Source organism: Xiphophorus couchianus, chromosome 15 (genome assembly GCF_001444195.1).
Source record: "Xiphophorus couchianus chromosome 15, X_couchianus-1.0, whole genome shotgun sequence".
Classification (NCBI taxonomy): Eukaryota; Metazoa; Chordata; class Actinopteri; order Cyprinodontiformes; family Poeciliidae; genus Xiphophorus; species Xiphophorus couchianus.
In genome coordinates, this window is record NC_040242.1 from 22,845,073 (window position 1) to 22,865,208 (window position 20,136).

The following is a 20,136-nucleotide window of genomic DNA, read 5'->3' on the forward strand; positions in this document are numbered from 1 at the left end:
AGTTATCCACAATTGAACTCCTAACTTCCAAATGTCCTTTCTTCAGCAAGCTCAATTCGTGACCCTGACCTTCGTTAATACATTTCTAATGGGAGTTTTGAAATGATTTAGAAGGAGGACATAAAGATATATCCTAATCTCAACAGGTGCTGTGAAGGAGTGGAGAAGATTTTAACTTTTGAGATGTTTTTTCTTTTATGCATAAACATATCTCGTCCAGCTTTGACGTAATTACGTCGATTCCGTTATGACGTATTAGTCCTACGCGCTGAAGTAGTGTATGAAGATGGCGGACGAGGAGGCCGAGCAAGACCGTGGTCTTGTGGACAATATCAGCAAAACAATTGGGGAAGTTAGAAATTTGTTGGAAGGACTACATGAAGTTGTGATTCGAGAAAGCGCAAATTCACCAGTTCAGTCCTCTTCTGACTATTGTCAAGAGTTTTGTAGGGTGAGTTAAATTTCAATCATCTGGAAAACAGGCCATCTAAATACGGAGCTAACATGGATAATGCTGGTGTACACTGAGTCTTGCATTGTCTGGTAAAAGGTCACTTTTCAGACCGAATTGTTTGTTTCATAATTAGCTTTATGTGAATAGTAGCAAAAGGAGCTGTTGCGATTTGGTAACAACACACCACACACCCATCGATATCGATATCTTTTAGCATACGCTACTGAGCTGTTTCTGTAAGGAGAAATGAAGTGCAATGTTGTGGACTCGTTAGAAGAGACGAGGTCTTTACAATGTTTAAGTGCAGGTTCCACTGCATTAATATTAGCCCTTTTTATTTGGGCTTACAAAATTCTCTAGCTGCTCTGTAGCGCAACAGTTTACCAGCAGAGCCTGAAGCTAGCACAGTGTTAGCTTATATCCGCTGAATGTAAAAGGTTGCGTGCAGGATGTGGACAGAATGTGGATGGCTGTTTTGGGAGACTGATTTTGTGACGTGTGCATTATAGTAAGATTCACAAATTTTTACCATTCCTCTCTTAGTTGTTGCTGGTTTATTCAGACGTATCGGAAAACAAAAACAGAATTTGCGCGTTACACCCATGGTCCTTTTCTGGTGTGTACGTGCTGAATAAAACGTATGAGGGTTTTTTCTCGACGTAGTCTCACAAGGCAGCAAGCCATTCATTGGCTCCCATCTCCACGGTGTCCTGCACGGTTCACGTTAACCATCTGCACCATATTAAGGATGTAGAGTAATGATGGTCAGGGCGGATTCCCACTTATTGAATTTACCCAAAGTAATCTAACACACACTATTGCCTTATAAATTATCATTATAGAATTCCAACTTGTTTAATAAACTACACTTTTACTTATCAAGCTAAAATCACCAATGGCATGAAAATGTTAACTTAAATTCAGGTGTTCTTTCTAATTATAATACAAGGCTTTTAAGTGTATTTTGGATGTTCAGTCTTAGTAGTACTTAGTTTCTTTTTCTATAACAAAGTTTTCAGTACATAACTATGTGTTTTATGACTTTGTATTTTTGTGGGGGGTTTTTATGTAAAGCACTTTGAAATGCCTTGTTACTGAAAGGTGCTATACAAATAAAATTTGATTGATTGATTGATTGATGTTTTTGCCTTTTACAGTCCACAATATATTGCATCAGATTATATTAACTTCTTCACCGTATTTTTATTTCAATGCCAAATATTTTCATCCTCCAACTTCTTTCCAGGGTTGAATTAATTTTCCTGATTCTCAGTTCTAAGAACTAAGAAGGTAATTGATGACAGTTCGGTCTCACATTTGTAATTTATTAGTTTGGGCATTCTGAATTGTCACTATACTTCCAGGAAAGGTGTGGTTTTATTAATATAAATCATAGCTTTCCATTGTCACTACCACCACTGGATGTTCTTCTTAATCCAACATCTGTTATAGCATTCCCTTTTGAATTCATATTTGACCCGTCTATTATGAAGAAAATCTTTTCCTCTCTTAGAATAAATCTCTTAAGTATTACAAAACACTGCATTTCTTTAGTAAGTGCTAAATTAGTTTCCTACTTTCACTACTAAAATTAAATAAAAACTATGTGTTCAGGAAAACCAGCACTGATGACTGACCCACCATGCTGTCAGCTGCTCCTTAAAGGAGAGCTAGGTGGCGCTCTCTAATGGTGCCAGGGAATTTATTCAAGCATCTGCATGCTGTAATTGAGAAAACATTCAGCAAAAAGGAAGATTTTCTAAATTGAACTTTACAGTCTCTGAACTAAAACTCTGATCGTTTTTTCCCCTTAACACCCGGATTGTTTAGTATGTTTCTACTAAATTTTTTTTGTATTTGTTGAAACATACTTGTTATCATTAGTTCAGATCGCCTTGCCTTTTAAATTTCCGTGTGCTTTCTTGCACAATGACATTAAAGGAATTCTGTTTCTGGAGGTGGACCTGGTTCTATTTTGCTTTCTAATAAAGTCTTCTAGGGGAGGTCAGGCCTTACCCAGTAGAGACTCATCAGTGACATAATTACAACTAATAATAGTAATACATTTTAGTGTTGTAAAAAAAATAAATGCATTATTTATTTTTTACAAATAATATATTTTATTTGCAGAAAATTAAATGTATTATTTTATTTAAGCGGCTGCTTAGTTCATGTATGCCTTGGGTCAGCTCTAAATGTGACCAACATTACACTGGCTCATTACCTGTCATAAAAATATTTTTTAATAAAAAATCCATTGGGCTGCTGGTGGATCGCCTTGGCGCTCCGACCAACCGGGCTTAGCAGGATTTCTGGGGGAAAGCCTTTTTACCTCTAAAATTCAAACTGTAAGCTCTGATCTATTGGTAATGTATAAATGTAAGCTTTAAAACTGATTTAGATTTTTGTTCTTTCAGACACTCTTGGAGTTTGTAGGCCGTTGGAAGACAGAGGAAGAGCCTTTGCCACTCGTACAGGTGTACATGGTCGCCCTGCTCAGCTTTGCGAAGGCTTCTTCTTACCTCTCTCTGCAATGTGAAAGTGTTCCACTTGTGGTTGAGAGACTTTCACTGTAAGTGAAATTAAACATTTCTAATCCAAAACTTGTGCTTATATGTTTGTCATTAAGTCAGTATTGGAAAGTCTTATCAGATGAAAATCCATCAGTATTATGTTTGTGAATGCATGCCTTTCCTTTTACAGGAGCTTTTTGGAACTGTTGCTCTCACTTAAGACCCTTCCAGATGATTTATGGCAGTATTTCAAGTCGTCTGTGCAGGTAAAGCTGGGAAGACAACAATAGTCATTTCAATAATTGGGTTTTTGAAAGTACTACAAGTGTCCCTTAATGCAGGGCTAGTTGAGAACCAGTGTCCTGCAAATTTTAGATGTTCCCCTGCTCCAACACATCAGAATTAAATAGTTAGATTAGATTGCAGTTATTGTCATTATGCAGTAATGACAATAAATTACTGCATAATTTATGCAGTAATTGATTAATGGTACAGCTCTGCTTAGGGCTTTTATAACAGTCAAGACACAGAAGACTAGAAGTATGACCTGGGAATGAAAACAAAAAACAAACTGTTTTTTAACAGTTTGTCTTTACCTTTTGCTCCTGCACTGTTTCCCCAACGGCAGTAGAGTGAACAGGTGCTAGGCAGAATGACTGCAGTCTTTATTGATGCTCTGGACTCTGGAGAGACATCAGGAGCTCTGCCCTGATGACCCTCTGCCTCATTCTGTGTCTTGATGGTTGGAACTTTTCCACACAGACTCCAGGAAGTAGAGATTAGTTGGCTATTCTTCTGTGGCTTGTCACACAACATCAACAGACACATTTGTATATTGAAGCATCTCCACTTAATTCAAGCCTGTTAATGAAGAATGTAGCGTTTGTGAGCAGCAGGCTGAGGAGCGGACCTCCTCCCTGTCCTCATTTCTGTTAATATTTACAACATCTGAGGTCGACCATAATCCATGGAGACCCTGGTAGTCTTGATATCTCCTCTGGATGGAATGAGTCATTATGTTAAGGGAGCTGAAAGCTGCTGTGTCTGTGCATGCCAACATGGAAATCATTAAATGAATAATTGCTAAATAAAGAAAGAAAATTACTTCATAATTAATTAAATCAATTAAAATTAACTTATCAAATTCTTAGCAAATTTCCATCAAATGCCCTTGCCAATATGTGCAACTTGTTTGGTTGTCAAGAGAGCAGAAAGTTGATGCATCCGTGCATGCCGCCATGGTAACCTTCCTGAGTGTTATTAGTAGCAGGACTCTGGAGAACCAAACTGCAAACTGACATTATTCAGTCATTTCATTTAGATTTGTCTGATCATGAACAAAAGCTCAAGGTCACCAGCCCACCTAGAACCTATATTTATGTACTAAAGGTATTGACATTGTTTAAGTTGGGAGTTTGATCTTATTAAATTTCTGTATCCCGATTATTACAAACTTGTCCTGCTTATCAGGATTATAATTTAGTAAAACTGCATGCAAGAACGGATTATGATTTGAAATGAATGCACAGAATGTACATTGTGTTTGTATATGCTAAGCTTTTTATTATTAATAATTATATCTAATATCACTAACCCACACAGAATATGCTCAGTTATATTAGGTTAATTGGATATAACATAAACTTCCTATCTTCACCATTTGCATACGATAATTTTTTTTTACAGGCACAGTAATTGTTCCAATAAAATATTTACAAACAGTCCAGATATTTTTGTTTAGGCCTCAAATTATTGTTATTTTTACATGCTAAATTTATATTTAAAATGTTATGTATTAAACCAAAATAATTGATTCTGATTGGAACGGATATCTTTCAAAAGAAAAAAAAAAAAAAAAAGAGTGTTGGATTAGAAAGTTTTTTAGTTGTTTTAATTAAGATTTTATTTACAAACTGGCTTGTCAAAATATTTTTGCACTTCACAATCATAGAAAAATTTTTGACATTGCAACAAGCGAAGCTTTATATTTTTTGAATAGCTTTTTACTTGCATTATTTTGACAACTCATGTGGTTATGAGCTCTACATCTTGAAGTTGGAAGGCATCCTTGCCATCACCGTTATCTTTTGCTCCCTTCACAGATTTTCTACCTATTTTTCATATTCAGAAAGTGTTTAATGATAAAAGACCATATGCTGCCACATTCTTGTTGATCACATTGGTTTAGCTAAGTATTACCTGGTTTCTGTTTATTACAAAGCACAAACATGCTTGGTAATTTGATTGCAGATTAAGACTGTTGCATGTTTCACTGCTGAATAAACTCTGTTGTCTTTAGTTTGCACATGACAAACTTCAGGAGAATGGCATCACCCAGCTGTCGCTACTGTGTGTCCTGAGCCAACATGAAGGCATTTGGAGCCACAAAGTCCTGCAAAGTATTTTGTCTGATGAGAATCCTGCAACAGAACATGGTAAATTTTAAGATGTGAAGAAAATAAAAAAATATATGAACAGTATGATAAGTGAAAAATAAACACACGATGAAGTAGTGTGTTTCTGCTTTTGCTTCATAGCAAACACAGACCTAGATAATGTAGAGTCTACTCAGGTCCTAGAAAAAATAATCATTATTTACAATATTTCAATTTTAGCACTGAGATCCATGAGAGGAAGCAAAAAACAGAGGAATACGTTTCTATTTTTGTTCACCACATAACAGGAAAATTTATCCTGAATGCATAGTGTTTAAATAATCTTGTTGCTGCATTTAAATAAATGCTAACATTTATTTAAAACCAATAAGTTATTCACATACTGTGTGCAGTGCTAATATAATAACAAACAATATTTGTTCCTTATGTTTTTGTGGACTTATTTTGAAAAAAACTTATTTTTTTTGCACTAAAAAACTGATGGTTTGAATTGAACCTTCGGTTTCAACCTCAATTCAACTCAAATGTTTAGTTTCCCCAAAGAGTGACTGTAGATGGTGATTCTGGGTTCAGGAAGCTCTTCTATAGCAGTCTGTGTTTCAGTAGATCTGGAGATGCCTCAGACTGAAGATGCTCTGTTATTAGGGATTGTGGAGACAGGTGTATGAGTTGCCTGTTCATCTGACCTACACACAAATGGAAGGTTGAGACAGAGGGAGTGCCAGCTTCTCCTGATCTAGTGAAAAACAATGGTGGGGAAGCAGCTTCATCCCGGAGAGAGCCCAGTAGAGACAATATTTCACAGTATCATCTGCTATATTTCACCACCTGTTGTTTATGACCACTACTAATCCATCTAATTTCTTTTTGCCATTCTACAAATCTGTCTGCTCTTATATTTAATTGGAATTCATTTTATTTGAGCTTATAAGATGCTGATCAAGTATTCCTGGTAGCTTTAGATAATAAAAAAACACCCTCTTGCTAACAGCAATGTTTCCATTAGAAAAACTGAGAGAAAACATTTTGAAAAGAAAAGACTGCAAGGCCACCTTTTGCAGCACTGTTGCCGAACCATTTATCAGTGACGTGAACAAGCTGATGATGAAGGTTGGCTGAGTTCTGGGGAACCACTCTGAACCCACTGTCCTGCTCCCACACACTTGAATGGCACACAAGAACTGGAGTTGGAGACCCTCACTGCAGAGATTGTTGTGCAAAGGAGCGTCCTTCAGAAAATAAGTCATGGTGTCTTGATTCCCGCTCCCTCCATCCATTATTGTGTCCTTGGGCCTGGTGGTGCCGGTGCGTGGCAGCCTGACCTCTGTCAGATTGCCCAGGGCAGCTGTGGCTACCATCCAGTAGCTTACCACCATCAGTGTGTGAATGACTGAATATAGTGTGAAGCACTTTGGGGTCCTCTGGACGTCATAAAGCTGTATACAGGTACAGGTACAGGCCATTTACCATTTTACCATAATAGACCATCCCAAGTATGTTCTTTATAAAACTAATATAATGGTGGGTCTTCAGTAAGAAGCATCTGCGGCTATACAGACTGCTACAGGAGATCCTTCCTGCTCATAGCCTTCCCCATCCATAATTACATTAAAAAATTGGTATCTACAATATTAAAATTCCTGTTTGGTATAACATATTTTTAAAATAATGTGTAAACTCACTGTAAACACAACCCGTGTGTATTCCTAAATTGGCTAAGTTGCCTGTACCTTACTGTGGGAGTTCAATGAAGCTACTTTTGGATTATAGCAGAGTCATTTTCAGTAACTCCTTACATTGTTACAAAAAGTCTAAAATGAAAACCTAACTGTGTGATTTAACTTTTTCAGTGGAGACGTTTTTGGAGCATGAGGGCCCTGTGTTGCTGCAGATGAGAGTGAAGCAGCTGATAAAGGAGAAGCAGCTGGAGAAGGCTGCACTTCTAGCAAAGATCTGCACTGACTGTTCTGCCTTCCAAGCGAAGGGGGATTTCAAACAGATGTATCTTGTCTGCCTCTGTGGCACGTTGGAAAAAGATCAACTCATGGAGGAGGTAAGCAGATTCTACTTCAGGAATGAAAATAATTTTCATTCATGAAAAAATGTCAATAAAACTGATTTTTGTGCTTCTATATAGATTTTGGACAGATTAAACCAAATATTAGCTTAAATCAGACTTATTGCAAATTCATATGGACAGATGGAATTAGTTGATCTCTTGTCTAAGAGAATCTTCTGGCTTCGTAGTCGTGACTTCATGGTGCATGAAAATTATTCCTTATTTACAAATTTCCCTTCAGTAGTACAGCTAAATTGATTAGATTTAAAGATGACACAGGGTTAGTTGGCCTTGTGCAGAAAGCTGGTCCCTCTTGTTTAGGGTCTGTGAGAGCTACTATCCTGCAACTTTTAGAAGCATCCCTGCTCCAACACATCTGAATCAAATGAATTGCTTACCAGTCTTCTGCAGATCTGAAGGACTCCTGGTGAGGGAATTTAGCCATTTGATTCTGGTTTGTTGGAGCACATGTGTATCTAAAAGTTCTAGCCTGGTATATCTGGAGGACTGAACTTGGTGAGCCCTGCTCTGTTTTTCTACAAAGCATAAAGCCTCTAAATAGTGGTGAAAGGAGTGTAAGCTAGAAATGTACCCAAATACTAAAAAAATAGGAACTAATAATAGTTGTCAACATTAAACGGTACACTTATTGTAAATGTGCAGACCTCTAAATATCTGCACATTTTTCTGTTAACATGAGCTTTGCTGAAAACACAGATTATGTTTTAGGAAACCATCCTGAACCATCCTTCTTGCCAGAGAGGAGTTGTTGAAAAGCAAGAATAGTATAGTTTTTAGAATATGGGACATGCCCAGATTCATGCCCTATGCTGTACTATTTTCTTTTTTAATTAAGGAATGTATCAGATTGTTACAGAGCTGTTGGAACTTTGGCTGGTGAATATCTACACTGTCCAAAAGACTATCTTAACAGAAAAAAATGAAAAAGTTATTCAAAAATGTAAAGACATTACAAGATTTACTTTTGGGTAGTTTCTTGTGGATAGCCAATCAGATGCTCCGTACACCTTCATTGAAGCACTGCACATCTGAAATTTCTTGGGCTTAGCAGTGACAAAATAAATAATATTTTAATGTGCTTCTGATTAAATATTGTCATAAAGTTGGACTGTAAATATAATTTTTGTGTGTGTCTGTCCAGCTTTCAAAGGAGGACTGCCACGACGCTATAGAAATGATTTGCAACCTGGAATCAGATGGAGATGACAGCGCAGCGTTCAGTTTATGTTCAGCCTTTCTAACCCGTCAGCTTCTCCAAGGAGACACATACTGTGCTTGGTAAGGACACTAAATGCCCCATCATGTTAACTGGTACAAATGCTGGACAGGAGTTACCTTTGAATTATCTTAGTTTTATGTATTGTTTTCCCATTTTAAATCCAGGGAGCTCACTCTGTTTTGGAGTAAGCTGCTAAAGCGGTTAGAGCCATCAGATCACGCCTTCCTGGATAGATGCCGGCAAATGTCAGTCTTATCCAAATCCGTGTATCACATCCTGTTCTTCATCAAGGTCATCCAGTCGGAGGTTAGTTGGTTGTCCCTAATGAGCTCACTGAAATATTTGAGATCTTGCTGTGTTTGTGTGTTGACATTCATTTATAAGCAGCCTGTTAAGGTTATGTTTGCCTTTGTAGCTTATTTTGAGTTGAGTAAGTTTAATATTTTTGACTAATGACTGGGCTTCTTCCTTCTTTTATAGATAACCCACGTTGGTCTACCAGTGTGTATCGAGTTGTGTATAATGGCGCTACGGATCACATCGGAGGATGTCAAAGGAAAGGCCACAGTCTGTAAAACAATTTCCTGTTTGCTTCCAACTGATCTGGAAGTTAAAAGAGCATGCCAACTAACAGAGTTCCTTCTGGAGCCCACTGTGGATTCATACTATGTTGTGGAGACACTTTACAATGAACCAGATCAAAAACTAGAGGCAGAAAATATGCCTATTCCCAACTCTCTGCGTTGTGATCTCCTACTGGTTTTAAAGACCCAGTGGCCTTTTGACCCAGAGTTCTGGGATTGGAAAACACTGAAGCGTCATTGTCTGTCTCTAATGGGTAATGAGGCTTCTATCGTCTCATCCATTGACTCTCTAAATGATTCTGAGAACACTGAGGAAGAAGAAGACTATATGAGTCTAAAGGACTGTAATTATATCCCAGACAGTATAGTCAGTGGCACGTATGATCTTCAAGATGCAGCAGACAAGAAACAGAAAAATAGAGAAATGAAGAAGCTGAAGGAAAAGGGCTTTGTATCTACCCGCTTTAGAAACTGGCAGGCCTACATGCAGTACTGTGTGCTCTGTGACAAAGAGTTTCTTGGTCACCGAATTGTTCGACATGCTCAGATTCATTTCAGCCATGGAATCTACACTTGTCCAATTTGTGCTGAGACGTTCATATCCAAAGACACATTCCTTCCCCATGTAACGTCACATGTTAAACTTTCTTGCAAGGAAAGACTGAGTGCAATGGAAACCAGCAGAGCACTGATTAATTCCAAATTGGCAGCCCCTTCCATTGCCATATTGAAAGCAAAAGCACACAATGAACTTCAGAAGCTTAACAGTTCACTGAAACAAAACATTGCTAGAGTTCAGAGAACTCAGTCTCAAGTGAGTAGATATGATGTAGACGTTAATGAGGACAACTACATGTGCCCAGTGGGAACATGCAAGAGGAGCTTCAAGTTTATCAAAAACCTCATTGCACATGTTAAAGGTCACGGGGATAATGAAGAAGCAAAAACGTTTCTTGAACTGCAGAACAACAAGGTGGTTTGCCAGTACTGTCGTCGCCACTTTGTTAGTATAACTCATCTTAATGATCATTTACAAGTCCACTGTGGCGCAAAGCCTTATATTTGTATACAGTTAAACTGCAAGGCAAGTTTTCTGTCAAAGACCAAACTCCTCTTACATAAGAAAACCCATTCAGATTTCATTGCTAAATGCATGTTTCCAAATTGTGGAAAAATCTTTAATGCCCCTTTTAAGCTCTTTGATCATGAGTCACATCATTACAAAACCTTTACTTGTAAAGTTGTCGACTGTGGAAAGGTATTTCATTCTCAACAACAGCTAGATTTGCATGTAGAGAACCATGCTACCCAGCATAAAGACAGTTTACCTCGTTCATCGTTCTCTGCCAAGTCACAGCCTGGTTCTTCAACTAATGAGCAAATACCTTCTAGTCAATATTCTGTTAAACCAGAACATTCCCAGATAAACATCAACTCTGATGCTTCTTGTTATCCAAATCCTGGAGAATTTATGACCATACAAAGTTTGTTGAAGACTTCACCAGAACATGTGGATACCATGGAAACATGCCAAGTCAAACCAGACCCTCCAAAATCACTGTTTCCAACCGGCAACATCTGCAGTTCCAATAAATCCCTCATTCACTCTCATTCCCATTCCCATTTACTTAATTCCAGCAAAGAAAAAGATGAGGTTGGCCATCAGTCATTAGATCGTAAGATTCCACCTCAAAATTATCCAGTACATCCATTTGAAGCCAGTGTAGGACAGCTTTTACAAAGTCTGCCCCACACACTCCCCAGCAAAGTAAATACGGATGTAATGAATTACAAATCTAACCATAACTTTATGTTACCTATGCTTCAAGGGCCAGTGTCTTGTAGGAATAGTTTAGCGGTATCATTGCCTCACATTTCTTCGGATCCATCAGTGTCACAACCAATACCACCAAGAATAAACCCTCAACTAACTGAGAGCAACCAAGAGAACTTTGCTACTCCCTCAAATGTCACAGCTCCCCCTCCAGAGCAGAGGCCAAGGTTCCACTGTGCATTTGAAACGTGTACAAAAACCTACAGCTCTTATAGAAGTGTTTCCAAGCACATGAGAGCAGTTCATCCAGAATTCTATGAGAAATGGAAAGTTGCCCGCACTGAAATCAAAATAAGCCACATTCCAGCACTGAACACCTCATCAGGGCCTTTGAGTTCAGTCTCCTCACTACAGACGAAGCAGGCTAGCCGTCGGGTTCAGGGAAATGGTATTATTCAGCCACATTCTTGTCTTAACACAAGTACAACCTCTCAATATGGTGTCCCACAAAATCTCCCATCATTTCCCCACAATCCAAACAGTTCACAGCTAATGGCAAGTGTTTTAAATCCCATTGTCCTTTCTCAGTTAGGTGCTGATCGAAGTCCAATAACAACACAGTCTCAACTTTCAATGGGTCAAAACCCTGTTGCTGCTGGAAGTGAATTTGTTCCTAACCGTAATTCTTCCCAAGTATTCCCATCTAATCAGCAAATGATACACGCGATTGATTCATCTAGTGCTCTTTTCCCACTTGGTATTTCTTCATCCTCTGTAATGGAATCAAAAGTTTGCCATTCAGAGTCCTTGGACTCACTGCTTGATAAAAGTAGAGCCCAGACTACTACTGTGAGCACTCAAAGATCAATGGAGTTGTCACAAGAAATGGCAGCCTCCCAAACCTGTACTTCGAAGATGCAAAGCTGTGTAGTCTCACTTTCCAAGACTCCAGAGAAAACAAAGCCAAATCATGAGCTGTTCGATTTGTCAATTTTGGAGGAAAAGCAAAGCAGAACCATCCAGCCTAAGTATGACCCCGCCATCTCTGAAATGAATCTTGAGACTGAGAGGCAAGACAGGAAACACGCCAGGACCAAATGGCCTGCAATAATCAAAGATGGAAAATTTGTTTGTCGAAGGTGTTTTAGACAGTTTGATAATCCTCGATCTCTTGGTGGTCATTTGTCCAAGCGTGCAATTTGCAAGCCATATCAAGAATCGGCAATAAACACAGATTTACCGCAATCATTTCTTGATCTTCTAAATTCAGAACAAACGGTTGCCACATCCCAGACACAATCCTTTTACAACGGTGTTGCTCCATATCATAAACCTGAAAAGAAGGTAATTGGTTTTTCTTCAGCTTCAAAACATTATCCCACTTCCCAGTATCCTCAAAATAACATGCCGTCATATGAAAACAGTCCCTCGCAAAATGTCATGCTTAAGCATCTTATGCCTGAATCCAGTATGTCTGATCAGTTTGTTCCTCCATCGGACACCCAAACAATGTTCCAAAACAGCTGTGCTTCTCATGCTGCAAGTGAGCATCTACTTGGTACCTCAGTTATACAACATACAGAAACTGTCCAGCTGAAGCAGAGGGTCAATTCATACTTTGCCACCCATCCTCATGATTCACATGTGGAGAGGTTTCCTGTGAGTGAATTCTCTGATTCACTTCTTTCAGAAATCCTCATGGAGAACTCTGCTAGTGCTCTCCTGGGCACTACTCACAAAATCAAAAAAACTCCTGAATTAATTTTTCATGAAAGTTATCCCTCTAAGAAAACCATCTCGGCTCCAGATTCCTGTTCAAACGCCATGAAGCAAATGTTGTTACCCGAGTTTCACCTTAGTCAAGCAGTAACAAGTGGTATGCAAGCCATGAGTCCAGTGAAGACTACTGATAAAGATATCAAAAAGCGACTGCGTGAGCAGATTTTGGCTGGTGACTTTCAACGCAGAAACATTTGTTCTTCTGGAGATGTGAATCTAAAAACTTCGGGCTCAAGTCCCTACAGTCCCTCCAATAATTCTGGATTTCAGAACTTGTTCTATGACGCAACAAGTCATTCAAAACCTCAAGGTCAAGTCCTTACAGGAAGTTCTCCAGTTACTTCAGAATCGTCTGGTAAAATTGAAGACCTGCTGAACACCCAGAGCTTTACTGGTTTCAGAGAGACTCCCAGAATCCTCATAGAGCTACCAAGCCCCCCAGTTACCACAGCAACTGAACTGGATCCTGGACCTTCAGGGTTATCAGCCAGCCAGCATCAGTGGATGACTGAAATGCAGTGTGCATTTGAAAGGCTTGACTTGATGAGAGAACTTCCTGATCAGTTGATAACTTCGTTAAAACAAAATGGGTTTGAAAAAAGCGGCCTACCTGTATCCTCTCAGGTGAAATCCCAAAATTTCACAGGAGTCACTTCAGTTCCATCAACATCTGTTGTTAAACCATTTGCTTGTGAAGACATTGATTGCTCATTTAGTTCCATTTCTAATGATTCCCTATGGAGGCATCTCTTCAAAGCTCACAACTACACAATTGGGATGGTTAATGAGGTCAAGAAAAGGTATGGACAGTACTCTCCTTTCAAGTGCGAGAAATGTCCGAAAGCATTTACTCGAAACTCAAACCTTCGCATTCATTACCGGTCGGTTCACAAATTATCAAATAAAGAAATTGCAGACCTGGATGAAAAGCGAAAGATGGCAAAAGCTGAAGTATCTAATGCAAGTCGAAAGAAGCCTGTGGCCGTAAACCAGGTTCCATTGGCTCCAGTTAACCATACGATTTTAGATAACAGTGCCTGTATACATCCTCTCCAAGCTTCATATGTTCCTTCAGCTAACACAGCTGTAACTAATCATGAATATCAAGGTCATAATCACTGCTCAGTTATCCATTCCTTAAAAGATGTTCCCATGCAAAATCTAGAACAAACTCCACCTGCAAGTCGTCTGACCTTCCCAACCTCCCAGGCAGCACAAACAGGGATGTCTACTGAACAATGGATAAAACAAGAAGGAAATGTGCCTGAATTGCATGCAGAAAGTCAGAATTTTCCTCTATTCCAGAATTTGTCTACCCTACCTCAAGCTCCAAGAACTCATGAAAATGGCCCTTTCAAGATGCAAACAGTGGTTAAACAAAATACAAACATTGTCAGGAAGTCTAAAGGGAAGAAGCCAAAATCAGAAGATGCTTTGAGTCCATATAGACCATATCGCTGCGTCCATCAAGGTTGTGAGGCAGCCTTCACGATCCAGCAAAATCTGATCCTCCACTACAGGGCTGTGCACCAGTCTGCTTTGTCAGCACTGGTGGAGAGTGGGGAGCATGTCCTGAGTGAGGAGAATGACCAAAGTGAGGAAACAGATGAACTACTGCACCATGTTAAGGAAGAGCCAGAGTCTGAGTTGCTGCAGATTACAGAAATCAGATGTCAAGTCAAAGACTGCTGCTGTGTTTTTCAAGAAATTCCCAATCTCTTCCAGCACTATCTGCAGTTGCATGAATTCACAGATGATGAGGTGGAAGCACTATTGTTTGGTGTAAGACTTGGCAGGTTTGCTTGTGGTCACCAAGGCTGCACAGAAACATTCACTGCTTACCGAAAGTATAAAAGTCATGTTAAAGAGCACCATAAAGACCTAAACCTTGCCAAACCTGAACAATTACAAGTTTTCAAGTGTGAAATTGAAGGCTGTGATCGCTCTTATGCTACAAAGTCAAACATGCTCAGACATATGATGAAAAAACATCAGGACTTGTACCAGCTTAAACTACAAAATAAACAAGTGGAAGAGGATGAAGAGAAGCAAAACTCAACATCTTCACATTACCAATTTACCAAAATAAGTAATGGCAAAGAAAATATAGAGAGCAACAAAAAGATCCCCCTGAGGGCTCATGACAGGAAGAAGGTAGACAAGTCGAAAAGCAAACACTGGCTTAAATATGGAAAACCTTCCTTGAAGTCTAAAGTGGATGCATCTGCCTTGTGCACCAAGAAATTTCACTTGCAGTATCCTTGTATGATCAAAGGCTGCACATCAGTCATGAAGTCTGAAAAGAGCATACTCAAACATTACATTGTACATGGACTGTCGGAAAAGTACTTGGAACAGCACAGGAGTCACTTCATATTCTGCAAGAAGTTCTCCAGACATAAATTTCGTTCCATCAGGAGTGACGACTCCAAATCTGAGAACACTTCAGAGCAGTCGGACGTCGAGAAAACAGATGCTGTCACTGATGAAGGGAAATATGAATATTCAAAGCCGGTCCTACGCAGGAGAAGCCCAACAGAGATGCCCATGACTTTGTTAAAAACTAAGTTATCAAAAAAGAAAAGTTCTGATGGACTTGTGGTACTAAAACGTAAACGAGGGCGACCAAAAAAATTTGGCGGAAATTTTGTCAAATCTAAAAAAGTCATTCGGCCAACCAAGACAACGTCTGTTCAGGTCAAGGAAGAGAAGCAGACCTCCCCAAGCCTTGCAATAGTTCCAGAGGAGACGGAGCAGAGTGTGCCCCTGGCTTCCTTTAAACCGATGGGATTTGAAATGTCTTTCTTACAATTCTTGGAAGAGACCAGAGAATCAGAGCAACACTTGATGAGGTCAGTTAAGGTAGAAAATGGTGAGAGCCAAACTAGTTCAAATAGCAAAAAGACCTGTGTCTGGTTCAGCAACCATCAGAACTTAAAGTCACTTTGCAAAGTGAAAATAAAACTAGATCCAGCCTTTGTGGGTGTCATAGAGCCCATGTTGAAACAGCTGCAGGACATGGACCCCGCTGTAGTGTTGGAGAGATGTGACTGACTGCTTTTTGGAGGTGATTTTTTTTAACCCAATAGCTAAATCTCAGGATCTGAATTAGTCTGACTTGATGGACTAAACCAGTCTGTTCCACAGTACTATCTGTACAGGTTTTTTTCATAGTGCAAAGCATGTTCAAATGACATCAACTTGTGGCGTCTAAATTATCCCTGTGGGAATTTGAGACAAAAGAGCTTAATTCTGTGTGTAGTTTGTGAAGATGTTGATCATTGCTTGTCGTGTGTATATATAGATTTAAAAATCCCACTGCCACCAGCAGCCCCATTAAACTTTTGTATTATTTTAGTTGATTTTTATTGTCTTTTATAAGATCACACAGCCCTCAAGAGCTTAAAACTTAAGTGCTGTTGCATGTGGACCTATAAAATGATTTTGTTACATTTTTCTGAATTAAAGTCACTTGTTAAAATTCTCAGTGGTTTACTTTGACTTTTTAGTCACAGCTTGAGTACCTATTATCAAAATGTTTTAAAATAAGGTAAAAGGTTGAAAAACACATGCTGAGACTCTAGCACAGGGCTCCAAACATTCTTTTCTTAAAATTCTCTGGAACAGAAAAAAAAGACAACTTATTGCCTTATTTCCTTTCTTCTTAGTAAAGCAGAAAGGAAAGAACTCTTGTTTCAGTGCATGTTAATTAGCAAGATTTGCCTTATCAACATTGTGGTAAACATAAATCCCACTCTGCCCACAAAGTCAAACCTCGCCATCTCACTAGCATTAGCTTACTCTCTTAATCCTCCTGCGGTCTTGAGATGCGCTTTTACAAGGTTTTTCTGTGTGCGATTTTGGGAACTGATGGTCTGATGGACACCACCCACTGCTTCCCTGTTGTCCTGCCGCGACATCTGCCAGGCTCCTCCTGAGCATTGTGCTGAGTTCAAATAAAACCTTGTTGCTAAAGGAACAAAAACTGGACAGACAATTTACTGATCTACAGCTGATTTCTCTAATCTAATTTCTATTAATAGGACAATTCAATCAAAGTAATGTATGACCATATTGCTCATGCACTAAAGTTTTTGGTGTTACCAGAACATCAGCTATTCTCTTCAATTTGATACATGAATACTCATTACTTTTAATGATGCATGTGGCCAAGACTTGCAGGATATTAGAGAAGTTCTCACCAGAGAAGGACTTGACAGTCGACTGAGGGGTTTTTTTTGTTTGGAGGAAAACATGATATAATTTAAAGAAACTGGATCAATTCTGCACTGAATGGATCAGCTCTTGTTTAAAAAAAAAAAAAAAATAGTGGAATGTGTTGATGATCTTCACCCTACAGTGTGCAGACCAGGTAGCATAGTTGGTCTACCTGAGTGAAGTGACCACCCCTAAGCCATCTTTAAATAAAACAAAATTAGTGTAAAATGTTTGTGCAGTAAATATTTTTGTGCCCCTATCATTTTAAAGATTTTAGTAAAGGTTTCCAGAGGTTATGAAAAGTCAACCAGCCTCCCACCTAATTCAATTCTCAAACACAATTGGTATCAATCAAGTGTGCTACATTTGTGCTGATGAATTTCCATTTATACAGCTTTTGTTTAGAAACTGTTACTGAAATATTAAAGTTTAGAGACCAACCCCCGCCTCCTCCACCTTGTACAAATCAAACAACATGCCGTTGTGCTCGGGTAACGAAGGAGTGGCTCTGTAAAAAGCATTTCAGGGTCTGGAGTGGCCTAACTGGTCTCCAGTCCTCGACCCCATAGAAAATTTGTGGAGGGAGTTGAAGGTCTGTGTAGCCCAGTGACCGCCCCAAAGCTTCACTGCTCTAGAAGAGATCTGCATGGAGGAATGGGCCAAAATTCCAGCTACAGTGTGTGCAAACCTGGGAAGACTTACAGAAACATTTGACCTCTGTTATTGCCAACAAAGGTTATGTTACAAAGCATTGAGTTGAACTTGTGTTATTGACCAAATACTTATCTTCCACCATAATTTGCAAATTCTATACAATGGATTTCATTTTTGTCTCATAGTTTAAGTGTACCGTTGGTGAAAATTACAGATCTCATCTTTCTAAGTAGAACTTGCACAATCAGTGGCTGACTAAATTCTTCTTTGCCCCACAATATGTATGTTGCATGTATGTTCCACATGTTTTCCCCCTTTTTCTCTACATCCCTCACATTTTTCTTTCCTATTTGTGATGCATAGCACCAGTGTCTGCACAGGAATGGGCTGGTGCTGTAAAATGTGGCTCATATTTCGCCCCCTCCCCCGTTCTTCTCCAACATTGATTCACTTTACGGAGTGTAAAAGAAACACAGCCCGTCCTAATTCTGAGATTGTATTCTGTTACCGCCACCTACTGGTATGATTGTTTAAACTCCTTTGGTCTGTGGTCCCTCAGTCTTTCACAATAAATACCAGTCTGGTATTGTGAATATCTAGACTTTTAAAAACTTGTCATGACTGTGAAAGATTTGGTTAAAAAACATCAAACTTTGTCTAACAGGAACTGAGGTCGGGTCTGGCCTGTTCCCATCTCACACAGAATCTAGTCTCCATCCATTCTCAGACATTCAGATTTTAGTGCCAACCCGCCCGACCCACTGAACGTAACTACGGCAGATGAATCTCAACGATTTCCGTCCGGGAATCGGGGGTAAAATCGGGCAGAAATCCGTGTCATGTTTCCCAACTTTAGTTGCGATTTGGCCCTTTAAACGGAATGTTGTTTAAATCCAGCAGATGGCAGTGTGCACCTGGTTAGCATGAGGAAAACCAGAAGAAGAACAAGTGGCAAGGTTGTGAGGCAAGCAAATGGAGAATGGAAATGTTATTTGGGATAGTATTATGATCACTAGAGATCCTTTCTCAGGTTTCTCCAGCTGAGTTCTGTGTGCTTCGGAGGGAACATGTTGGAAAAAGAAGCCGATAAGGGGAAGGAGAGCGCCGGGGAGAAAGGCTTCCGGACGCCTGGGTTGAGAGGAGCACAGACCACCACACTGTTCCGTGCTGTCAATCCTGAACTCTTCATAAAACCAGTGAGACCCTAACACACACACACACACACACACACACACACACACACAGAGAGAGAGAGAAAGAGAGAAGTGTTAAGAGTTTTACAACACAGTAGCGCGATTTCAGGAAGTTTTAGACTAAACTGTGGAGCCTCTAACTGCTGCTGGGTCGCTTCTTTTCTCGGCAGTTTTGCAAACTTCTATGGTTGATTGATTGATTGATTGATTGAAACCTGCTGTTTATGCCAGGTTTCAAAGCCATGACTCTTTTGAAAACGTCAAAACGGACCCAATTAAAGCTCTATGGATTGCTGCTGTTAGTAGGATATTGTTATTATCATGTGATAATAGCCCTATGTGGCTTTTAACATGGAGCTGTGTTGTTTTGCAGAATAAACCAGTGATGGTATTTGGGCTGGTGGCCATCACCTTGAGCGTGGGTTACCTGGGCTATCTGCACGCCATGAAAGAAAATGACCAGCAGCTTTATGAAGCGATAGACAGCGAAGGAGAGAGACACATGAAAAGGAAGACTTCCAAATGGGACTGATGGGGATCCATGCTGCGCTGCATCACACAGGCAGTTTGTTGGTGCTTCCACAGGACAAACAACCAAGAAGACTTGCACACTAATTGCATCATGTCCAGTCAAATATCTTCGTTGGCTGATAAAAGCATAATAAATGTGGAAACCACAAAATATTTTTCAAAGTAATTCTAAGAAGAAGACACATACAATTGACTGCAGGTGTTTTTATTATATGAGCTGATAGGGAAACATCTGTGACCTTCATGTTAAAGACACAAGAGAACTGCTATATCAGATCAATCTGATCTAGAAAAGGCAAAGCAATTCAAAACTTGCATCAACATTGAAATTTAACAGAAGTCAGAAAACATGGAGAAACTAAGCAGTTTGTGTTTAAATAAAAATATTCAGAGTTTGAAGCAGCATCTCAGAATGCGACTGTTTTACAAAAGTCAGATTCAGAAATCCAAAATAAGAGATAAAGTCAACCAGGTGAAAAACTAGCCTACATATACTTATTTTAAATAGGCTACATTTTTTCTGAAATACATTTTAAGCATGTTATCAATTGGATACATTTCTAAGAATGTTCAAAATGTAAAATAAATATATATTTTAAAAAACATGCTTCTAATATGTTGCTTTAAAATATATTTTGGTAGCATGGCATATGTCATCACTTTTGTGTCATATGCCACAGCTTTAGTGTCAGATTGAGTATATGAATAATTGTATTTCTAACAAATAACAAAAATAAAAAA

The 20,136-nt window shown here is 39.1% G+C and overlaps 2 protein-coding genes across 2 annotated transcripts; both read left to right on the forward strand.

Moving 5' to 3' along the window:
- The first annotated feature begins 272 nt into the window (after positions 1-272).
- znf292b (zinc finger protein 292b) lies at positions 273-16,286 on the forward strand. Its single transcript, XM_028039953.1, has 8 exons — positions 273-451; positions 2,872-3,026; positions 3,158-3,233; positions 5,267-5,402; positions 7,214-7,416; positions 8,585-8,721; positions 8,827-8,968; positions 9,143-16,286. Exons 1-8 carry the CDS (start codon positions 281-283, stop codon positions 15,851-15,853), a joined length of 7,731 nt encoding a protein of 2,576 aa, XP_027895754.1. The 5' UTR covers positions 273-280; the 3' UTR covers positions 15,854-16,286.
- A 2,068-nt stretch (positions 16,287-18,354) lies between these two features.
- On the forward strand, positions 18,355-19,792 carry smim8 (small integral membrane protein 8). Its single transcript, XM_028039966.1, has 2 exons — positions 18,355-18,867; positions 19,238-19,792. The coding sequence occupies exons 1-2, from the start codon at positions 18,739-18,741 to the stop codon at positions 19,394-19,396; spliced, it is 288 nt and encodes a 95-aa protein (XP_027895767.1). The 5' UTR covers positions 18,355-18,738; the 3' UTR covers positions 19,397-19,792.
- The last annotated feature ends 344 nt before the right edge of the window (positions 19,793-20,136 follow it).